Source organism: Dreissena polymorpha, chromosome 4 (assembly GCF_020536995.1).
Source record: "Dreissena polymorpha isolate Duluth1 chromosome 4, UMN_Dpol_1.0, whole genome shotgun sequence".
Lineage (NCBI taxonomy): Eukaryota > Metazoa > Mollusca > Bivalvia > Myida > Dreissenidae > Dreissena > Dreissena polymorpha.
Genome location: NC_068358.1, coordinates 91,424,752 through 91,436,007, shown reverse-complemented (window position 1 = coordinate 91,436,007; position 11,256 = coordinate 91,424,752). Strand labels below are relative to the sequence as shown.

At 36.4% G+C, this 11,256-nt stretch overlaps 1 protein-coding gene across 4 annotated transcripts in view; it reads right to left on the bottom strand.

Moving 5' to 3' along the window:
- LOC127879488 (uncharacterized) overlaps positions 1–11,256 on the bottom strand; it is a 43,590-nt gene that overhangs the window by 16,212 nt on the left and 16,122 nt on the right. For 3 of the 4 annotated variants that reach the window (XR_008049120.1, XR_008049118.1, XM_052426339.1), the window contains exons 2-3: positions 5,290–5,450; positions 318–557 (exon numbers count right to left, since the gene is read on the bottom strand). Coding sequence is in view for 1 of the 4 variants with exons in the window: in XM_052426339.1 (XP_052282299.1) it covers positions 405–557; positions 5,290–5,450 (314 nt within the window). In the remaining 3 variants the exon portion in view is untranslated. Of the gene's footprint in view, positions 1–317; positions 558–5,289; positions 5,451–11,256 lie in introns of those variants that run through there. The other variant, XR_008049119.1, reaches the window with a different exon arrangement.

The window sequence follows — 11,256 nt, the reverse complement described above, 5'->3', positions numbered from 1 at the left end:
TAGATAGATATTTCAAAAAGCTTTCCAAAACAGTTTGAATTGTTAAAATATCCCCACCAGAAGAGAAGTTATGACAGTTTTTGTCATGGAAATTTTGTCGATTTATTGGAAAATATTGGTACTTATTACTACATAGTTATGCGTTAAATCACAGCACCTTCGCCTTATGTTATTACAGTGAAATTGACATAGCTTTTGTTCTAAAGAAGATACAGAGTTCAAATTTAGCAGTATATGTTTTTTTTTCATGCTCTTTTCATTTCTTTACTTAGTTTTTGCATAGTATGAACTATAATGAAGATAATGACACATTAATATCACAAAAAATATATTTTTATTTTCGACTTTTTTTCTCAAATAAAGACATCACAAAATACAACAAAACATCACTAATATAAAAAAACTTAACATTCAATGTAGTCCAAGTCCTTTTGATAGTGCAAAATCATGGTTAAATTTGCTAATTGTCTCATTCTGCAGATCACAATTGGTGATGTTCTGCTGTTCACAGAATGGTCCAGGGAACAAAGGCCATTGTGTAATATCCTCAGCTGATCCTGAAAAGAACAATGAAATTGCGCTAAAATAAATATAGTTTTAGTTTTCAATGTTTAATCACAGGAGTTTAAATTCTATCCATAAAGCTTATCTTATGGCTAAATAATAAAAATATATACCCCTATATAATATATAGACTATATTATTTAGGGGTATATTTTTTATTATTTAGCCATTAGATTGGCTTTATGGATAGAATTTCAAACTCATGTGGTTTAATGTAATATAAATATAAAATTCTAGGATTTGTTAAAAATAAATCCTTAAATGTAAACCATTATTTGTCTAAATTCCTTAACCAGCAATTATCAATTACAAATACTTTGAACATACAAAACACTGTAGTCAGTACCGATTATGAATGTATTAAAAAACAACAACAATTAAATAAAACTGTAACAAGGCATTATTCATTATTTAAAATAACGATTAATGATTGTTTTTAAATAAATATTTTCTAAAATAAAAAAAAAACGTTCGAGAGTCAACAAATTAAACTATAAAACAATTAATGAGAACAAAAACACAATGCCAGTCAATGGTACGAACGTACTGAGTTCGAAATAAACACATTAAATCAAGTATTTCATACGCATTAAACATTACAATTATAGGTCATTTGACATTAAATATATACTTAGAAATATATTAAAATTCTTCGGTTGTGTGTATTTGCATTAGATTTACGTATTTTGCAACATAAATGCAATAAATAGAGGCATTTTGACAGCAGACTGTTGAAACTCGGTACAAATATCCACACGACCAATCTGAATGAAATTTGATCGTCTGTTTTGTAATGAATAAAGGGAAATCATCATAAAAAAGAGGGCCAAACTGTCACAAGATACGCCCGTTCGAAAGTTTTGGACACCATGCTCAATGCTTGAAATGCACTAAGTGACTTCGAGACCTAGTTATTGACCCAGCATGACCCATATTTGAACTTTACCTACATATCATTTAGATGTAACATCTGACTAAATTTGGTGAAGATCAGATGTAAACTACTTCAATTAGAGAGCGGACACCATGCTAAATGCTTGACATGTACTATGTGACCTCGTGACCTCGTTTTTGACCCGGCATGACTCATATTCGAACTTGACCTACATATCATCTAGACACAACTTCTGACCAAATTAGCGGAAGATCAGATGAAAACTACTTCAATTAGAGAGTGGACACCATGCTAAATGCTTGAAATGCACTAAGTAACCTCGTGACTTAGTTTTTGACCCGGCATGACCCTTATTTGAACTTGACCTACATTTCATCTAGACACAACTTCTGACCAAATTTGCTGAAGATCGGGTGAAAACTACTTCAATCAGAGAGCGGACACCATGCTTAATCCTTGAAATGCACTAAGTGACCCCGTGACCTAGTTTTTGACCCGGCATGACCCATATTCAAATATGACCTAGATATTGTCTAAACACAACTTCTGACCAAGTTTGGTGAAGATCGGATGAAAACTATTTGAATTAGATAGCGGACACTGCTGTGGACGCCGCCCGCCAAGGGTGAAACTATAATACGTCCCGTTTTTAAAAACGGGCGTATAAAAATGATATAATTAAAATAAAAAGTAACTTACCATTTGATTGCTATCGTTTTTCTAGGTTTATATAAATTAATTTTTTAAGAAATCACGGTTATCGATCACGCTATCAGCTTAATCAAATTTTCCAATATGGCGCCGCTATTTCGACCTCTAGCCTTGTTGAAAATTCCCCAACACGTGGTTTTTAATGATAAATGCGACGTACTTAATATTGTTTCTGATTTATTATTCTGGTACCAAAAGAAAGATCAGAGCTTATATTTTGTGATTTTCTATGTGAAATAAAAAAATAACATTACTTTTTGAAGAAACTTTCATAGACTTTTGGACTACTTTTCGTCGCGTAAAATTAACATAGCACAATTTCACGAATATCATTGGAAACGTTTTTCGGTGGTGAACATAAATATATCAACATCATTAATATTCAAATAACCTTGTCTGGTTGCAAATGTGTTGTAAACAACCGGGGGTCAGCGCAGATACTCCAAAATGCAGTTAACAAAGGAAATGGGACACAGACATTGTACTTGAATCCAATAAATATTGTTAAGCAGCGAATATAAATTAAAGATTATAAAAATTTATATCATATTAAAGAGAATTTATTTTTCTTTCAATCTGCATTTATATTAATTTGATTTTAATAAAGATGTTTTATTAAAATAACTTGTAATGGAACCACTATGCAGATTAGCTGATTGTCTTAGATCTTCCACTGATAAGATCTGCTGGGGTATCTAGAGTTACACATGTATGCCAATTATCAATTTGCAGCTATCTTCAAGAATGAAAAAGTTATTGCAAAACTTTAACCAAGGTTAAAGTTTTGCTTGGTTAAAGTTTTGGGACACACAATGAATGACAGACAGATCAGATTAAAACTATAACCACTAATGTCTGCACAAGGTTTTTCTATTATTTGACCTAGTTTTTGACCCCCAGATGACCCAAATACAATCCCAACCCAGATTTCACCAAGATAAACATTCTGACCAAAGTTCATAAAGATTGGATGAAAACTGTGACCTCTATTGTCTAAACAAGGCTTTTCTATTATTTGACATAGTGACCTAGTTTTTGACCCCAGATGACCCAAATACAATCCCAACCCAGATTTCATCAAGATAAACATTCTTACCAAATTTCATAACGATTGGATGAAAAATGTGACCTCTTTTGTCTACACAAGGTTTTTATATTATTTGACCTAGTGACCTAGTTTTTGACCCCAGATGACCCAAATACAATCCCAACCCAGATTTCACCAAGATAAACATTTATATATTCTGACCAAATTTCATAAAGATTGGATGAAAACTGTGACCTCTACTGTCTACACAAACAAATTGTTGACGGACACACGCACGCACAACAGACGCCGAACATCACACGGACACATAAGCTCACCATGTCACTTCGTGACAGGTGAGCTAAAAATCAAGATTTCATTGGCACAAATCTGTTGACCAAATTTCATGAAGATCAACAATAAATGTGGCCTCTTGTGTGTTAACAAGGCAAATGTTCACACAGCAAGCTGAAGGATGGACAAAAGGCGATCACAAAAGCTCACCCTGAGCACATTGTGCTCAGGTGAGCTAAGAAAAGTGTTCATGTATTGGCAATAGTCTATTGAGTGATAAATAGGTCAAGCCCAATGGTGACAACAAAAACCAATGTAACACAGCATGACAGATAAATTGCCCTTCAAATATTTGTCCATTCTGTGTACTGATATGAATTTATTGAAATCATCAATCATTTGGATTAAAATTTAATTGAATGCACACTAGACAGGAAACGGAACTTGCCAGTTAGCTGTGTTATTCACTTTCACAACAAATGATTCAGTTGAAATAATGATGAAAGTAAGACAAGAAAGAGAAAAAAACCTTAGTTTGGATTTCATGTAACATACATGACTTAGTCCACAGAAGTACTTGTTATCCACTTTTAAACAATATTATAAATTTATATTCATGTATATCAGTTGCATGAATTTTTTACCAGACCAGCAAGCTGATGAAAATTATGTTTAATTTATATTTAAATGTGTGTTTGATGCTAATAACACTGTAAATTAAATGCATACTTAATATATAAAAGCCTTTAATAAAATTAGTATAATATTTTGAATTTGTTTCAATTCATATTGGGCTTCAGACAGTTTTAAAGGCACTTTTGACAGCACCCTCAGGCTAGGACTGCTGTTGTCAGGTCAATAACATGGCTGATATGAGTTCAACTAATTAATAACATGATACTAGTATTTAAAGGCAATTCCAATCATGATATGGGTAAACTACTAGACAGGACATGCTATTAAACAAAGTCACACTCCTATTAAACTTTTATATGTAACTGAACTGTTGTGATAAGCTACTGTAATAACTTAACAAACTCGGCTGAGATATTATTAAAACAAATGTTTTTAGCAAGTTTTTTTAATATTGGACAATTATAAATCTTCTAGATTGAGACACACGGTCACACTATAACCATATAAAGAGAATCGCCCAACCCCGCTGGTGGCAATAAAATTGCCTTTTAATGGACCTGCACCAGTTCCAAGTTTTGCTGATTATCATTACAAAAAATATTCTGTGCATTTCATAATAATTGGGCAAAAATTGTAACTTCCACAGTGTTCACAAGGTTTCTTCATGTAGGGAAATCTTTCCCACCTATTATTGATATTATTATAAAATGGAGTTTGATGAAGGCTGGACAATCAATGTGACTTCTAGAATGTCAATAAGCTTTTACTATAGCCATATAAGGAGATCTGCACCACCCCCTGGTGGCCATGTTTTTCAACCAACAGGAACCATTTTAGAACTCATCTAAGATATCATTGGGACAACGTTCTGGCCATGTTCATGAAGATTGGACAATAAATGTGGCTTCTAGAGTGTTAACAAGGTAAATGTTGACGACAGACAACGCACAACGGACAAAGGGCGATCACAAAAGCTCACCAATAGCATGTTGAGCTCAGGTGAGATAAAAAGCATTCCAAATGACCACAATCTACCAACCTTCCTTTATTGTTTTTTGACAATATGCTTCACAACGGACAAAGGGCGATCACAAAAGCTCACCAATAGCATGTTGAGCTCAGGTGAGATAAAAAGCATTCCAAATGACCACAATCTACCAACCTTCCTTTGTTGTTTTTTGACAATATGCTTATCATCATCTGCCCAGAAGGCGTCTTCTTCTGCTGCCTGTTTCCTAGCTGCCTCATCTGCTTTCTGTGCAGATTTCCTTTCTTTTGCCTCTGCAGCTTTTGAGTTCTCCCCTTTAAATTTTTTAGGCATGCCTGAAAATACAAATTTAGGGTAAAGCAATGATTGGTTAATTAGTAAATCATGTTTATAAACATGGAAGGGAAAAGGCATCCAGTGTTGGACTTGAACCTTAGAGAGTGTAGCAAACCAAGTCATTGGTTTTACCCAGGGGTCTCACTAGGATTTGAAAACAGGAGTCTTAGGGTTTATGAGTCCAAGGACTACTAACTTGGAAACAGCAGGAGTTCAAAAGAAACAAGAGGGCCTGAAAGGTCCAAAGTCGCTCACCTGAGATTAAAAGGATTCACTGACCTGTTCTGTGCAGCCCAAGATGTCATTAGAACAAAATGTTCTTACCAACTTTCATGACTAGTGAACACCCTGGCAGCCACGTTTTTCAACAGACCAGAAAGATTTTCATACACATCTAAGATATCATTTAAACAAACAATTACTGACAAAGTTTCATGAAGATTCATAAGTCCATATAAGGAAAAATGCCCCGCCCACTGGTGGCCATGTTTTTCAAGCAACTGGAACCAATTTCGAACTTGTCCAAAATATCATGGGGACAAATCTTCCGACAAATTTTCATGATGATCATACAATAAATATGGCTTCTAGAGTGTTAACAGGGTTTAACTATAGCCATATAAGGAAAAATGCCACACCCCCTTGGTGGCCATGTTTTTCCACCAACCGGAACCATTTTCAAACTCATCCAAGATATCATTGGAACAAATCATCTGACCAAGTTTCATGCTGATCAGACAATACACTCCACGCATATTCCCCAAAAATCGCGCTCACTCAGCGTTTTTATTCCTGCTAGCGAGTGTTTATGCGGAGTTTGAAAGCGAGGTATAACGCGGCGATCCGCCGAGTTCGCTATACCTGCGGCGTGTATTACATGTACTTAAGCCTAGTCGGTAAATGCAGACAATTTCCGTTGTTATCAGCGACCGCCGCGCAACACCGCGTTTAAAGTGTGCTGCTGGGCATGCCAAAAAATAAAAACATTGTCATTAAAATTGTTTAAATACTGTTGCTTATAAAAATAAAGATAATTGTATAAACAATTCATATATGTTTTTTTTCACAGGTACATCGACAATATGAATGAATATACGACACATAAAGCGTCTTTACCAATTATTTTTTAATTCATAACACATATAATACCAGAAAAAATGTTCCATTTAATTTCCAAATGAGAATAATTGTTCGTAATCCAAAACACGCTTCCGATTTTTAATGTTAACACGATGGTAAGAAATGCTTCCAATATATAGTCATCATGTATATTTCCCGACAAAAGCGCGTGTAAAATATTCTACAATGAACAAGTTCAAGGTTTATGCGTGGAAAGTGTGCGTGTATTGATTTTTTGATACAAACTTTGTAGTGCAGAGAACACTGAATTCTGTTGATTTCGGTTAAAAGTTTCTTTGGTATTTTTTAACACAATTATATCACGAATAATTTTATATTTCCTCCAAATTAATTTCAATTCAAATATCTTTATCGTTACGGTATTTTAGTATAGTAATTATTGAAACAGTTATTGTATTGTATACTGATTAAAGAGAACATCTGGACGGAACTGGATAAAGTGTTTCGCGTTATGTGTTGTTTTGACAAAAGGGATTAACATGTGTGAATGTCACTCTGCCGATTTGGTCCATAATTACTGGTAAACATTGTTTTGAATGTCGACGCAACTAGGACACAACTGTGAATATTTATTGCAACTCTCAACACAATAGTTACCACCTTCTTTAAGCAATCAATGGATTAACCTACCTACGAAGAGAAAATAAATGCTTTAGTGAGCAGTGAATTGACTTTGTTCTGACAATTAAAACCATTCCTTATGCATTCCTTGAACATGTTTACTTGAGTAAGTTATGCATTCAGACAGGAAGCGGCTTTTGATAACGTCAAACTGTCAATTCACACAGATTTCCGAGTCTTTTAATAGGGTCCTCGGTCATTTGTTTACATGTTCAGTAAAGAATTTTTGTAAGAACACTGGTGCTAGGTTTCGGGCTTATGTGAGAGGCCACGGGTGTCTGCTTTTGCTTTTTCGTGCCTGCCGTAGACATGACGGAGCTTGGTGGCAGGTTTTCCTTCTGTGAAGCATAAACCTCCATTTCTTCGAGAAATTCGTCACTGGTGATTTCTTTGCCAGAAGGGTCAGGCTCCTTAATGGAAGGCAGCGACTTTTTCTTCTGGCAGTTGCATGAGCAGAAACAAGTTGCGTTGACGGTTAGCTTCCGTTCTAGATATGCATCCACCGTATGTTTTCCGCTCTGGATGGCCCTGCACTTCAACACAGGTGTCTCATCTCGAAAGGCCTCGCATGGCATGAGTTGAACATCGGAAATGGCGTGCTTGTTCAACGGAACGACGCCAGTTTTCTTGAAGGCCGAAACAATGTTCCATGGGCTCATTGCCTTCAAGTAGGCCTTACATGCAATGCGGGCCATGTCATACCTCGTGACAGCTTTGCCTATATTTTCTTTCATGAAGCTTGCACACTCGCTGTAATAATACCTCTTAAATGGCCCAAAGACAGCGACATCAAGAGGTTGCAGCAAGTGGGATGAGTGCGCGGGTAGGCAAAACAGGTGCAGGTTTTTAGACCTCGCCCATCTGGTCAGTTCTGGTGTCGTATGAGTAGTGTGGCCGTCTAAAAGAAGTAGGATTGGCTGGTTTTCGTCGGTTCTGGCTGCGTACTTAAGGAAATGGTTTTCAAGGTAGTCCTTAAAAACGTCTGTCGTTGACCATCCGGAATCCGACATTGTAGCCCGTGCGCCCGGTGTCGCACCTTCCATCAGCTCTTCATTGTATCTCTTACCTGCGGATGAAAACGCGCCGTATTTTTTTAGTTATCTATTAGCAATGTTAGATGGTGTTATTAAGTTTTATGTTCAATGACTTACCGAGAACCCAAATTTTTTACATACTCCTTTAGAATATTAGAATATTGTATACAAATGAAACAATTAATACGAACGTTTGTAAATGAATTACTTTTTGTGTAATTTCAATCCCTTAAAGGTTTTTGTATGTTTACTGTTCATTAAAGTGTGCATGCTTTGCTCTCAAACATCTGAGGTCACGGTGGTGTAGTGGATATGGTGTCCGCCTTGCGATCGGGAGTTAGTGGATTAGATCCTTACTTAGGGAGTGTTCTCATTATATTCTCAATAGACACTGGTTCTTCCCAGGAAACGGACTTGAGAGTGTCTCCATAAGCTGAAGCTTTCCATGCAATAGCTAAAATAAATATGTGTAAACTAAACTCCATTAGCATTAGCAGCAGCAATCACCGTTGTTGTAGCGGAACGTGGTGAGGTCACAGCATGGGCCTTTTCCTTTGTCGGTGCTATAATATTGGGGGGTCGGTGTTCGGGGCTTATACCTGTTTCGTCCATGTTGTATATTAGTTCTGGCCTATCTTGGAGCATGTGGAGAGCTACCGCCTTCTCTAAATTTTCAAAATAAGCCCCGGGAGTGGTGGCTTTAGCCCTGGTGGTCTCGAGGGATGAAGGTTTTAGCGAAGACACCCTGTCACCCCATCGCTTCAAGAAGCTATAGAGCCAGCAGTTGCTGAGCGGCTTATCTGACGGCCGCTTTCCCAACTTGTATGCAAGTTCGCCGGCTAATCTTTGCTAGCTGGTGTTTGAGTAGCCGTAGCCTAGTCTAGCAGAATTGTCTGCATGTTCAACTAACCCCAACTCTTCCTCGGATGAGAACAGCATCTCCTTTCCATAAGTATCACTGTCAATTCGACAATTCAACCTATCTCGCAGGGTGTTGTATGGAATGCCATATTCTTGGGCAGCCCGCGGATCGATCGTTGTTTATTATTTACCTCAACCTCTGCTTTTAATACGTTTTCTGGCAAATAATTCTTGTACTTGGAATGGAATTTTCTTGTGCACTATTATTAAAAATAAACAAGATGCGTTTGTGAAACACAATGTCCCCCTATTTGACGTTTGACCTTGAAGGATGGCCTTGACCTTGTGAAGGATGACCTTGACCTTTCACCACTCAAAATGTGCAGCTCCATGAGATACACATGCATGCCAAATAGCAAGTTGCTATCTTCAATATTGCAAAAGTATTCATAAAATAAGCGATTTGGGCCACATATATTTGACCTCTGACCTTGAAGGATGACCTTGACCTTGACCTTTCACCACTCATAATGTGCAGCTCCATGAGATTTAAATGCATGCCAAATATCAAGTTGCTATCTTCAATATTGCAAAAGTATTCATAAAATTAGCGATTTGGGCCACATATATATGAGCTCTGACCTTGAAGGATGACCTTGACCTTGACCTTTCACCACTCAAAATGTGCAGCTTCATGAGATACACATGCATGCCAAATATCAAGTTGCTATATTCAATATAGCAAAAGTTATTGCAAAATGTTAAAGTTGGCGCAAACAGACCAACCAACAGACCAACCAACGGACAGGGCAAAAACAATATGTCCCCCACTACTATAGTGGGGGACATAAAAAGGAATTCAAATAAGATGAAATGAATTGACGCTGTCTTAGCGCTTAAATTGGATTTTAATTAACTGTGTCGCTGTAAAAGACAATGCGCACAATACAAATACCCTGTGTGCGGCCCCAAATACATCATGAGCTTTTGCATCAACTTGGTCACGTGACTTGCAAAACAAGTCGACATGAATGTGGGTCAAAAAATGTAAACATTGGATTTTAAAGCATACTATAGCTTGAATTATTGATTTGAAGGTAAGATTTACATGTAGGATAGGGTTTAAATAACAGTACATACCGTTTTAGTGCGCATTTTTCAGTTTTTTTACACGAGCTACAAACTTTCTTACTAACTTGCAAAGAATTCGGTCACGCACGTTGCACGGATGACATGCAAATTAACACGAATACAAAAATAACGAATGTATAGGAATGGTCGAATGTAGTTCTGGCTTCCATAACTTTAAATGTCGCTTTTTATGATTTTTGACTGGCGCGACTTTATAGTTATGGACTAACCCCAATAGAAAAGTCTACCAGAAATTCCCGAAAAGTTGACAGGAAACAAAGACCGGTCCAAAACAGCTTTTAAATGCAGTTATTGGCTTAAATCAACCACTTGATTGGAAAGATTGACATTTTTCACATTTAACTGTATTTGTATTTTCTTTCACAAAATACTATCTTAAACATTTAAAATTTATCTATTCTGCTCTTACATATCAACAAAAACAGCGATGTGACAGACTTTCTTGAAATGCGAATCTCCTGAGATTTCACTGTCATATGACGTTATTTCTATTTTTAGTAACATACCATGTGCTCAAGTGTTTTCAAATTCAGAATGACATTTCCCAGTATTATTCTGGCTTGTTTTGTAAACAAATGGTAGTGTAAATACAAACTCAAAGTGCATATTATTTAAAACTACCTGATTCACACTGAAATCAGTCTTATAAACCACCAAACGTAAGTTGTTAATCAAAAATAATAGATTTCAGGAAACGAAAGTAATGTTTACAATTTCAGCAAAAAATGTCAAGGTCGATCGGAAAGTATCCAAATGAAAACTTGTCACATGACAAAGCGACAATGGCGTCAAAATTGTGAATTTCAGACTGATGGTAGCTATTTTCATCTACTGTAAGATGCATTTGAAACTTAAAATATTCCCCGATGCAGTAATTTATATTCATTCACCAATATATGTAGAAATATTGTAAAAATACGGAGCTTCAATGGGGATCGAACCCACGACCTCCAGAGTGGTAGTCAGACACTCTAACCGCGTCGCTGAAAAGCTAGCT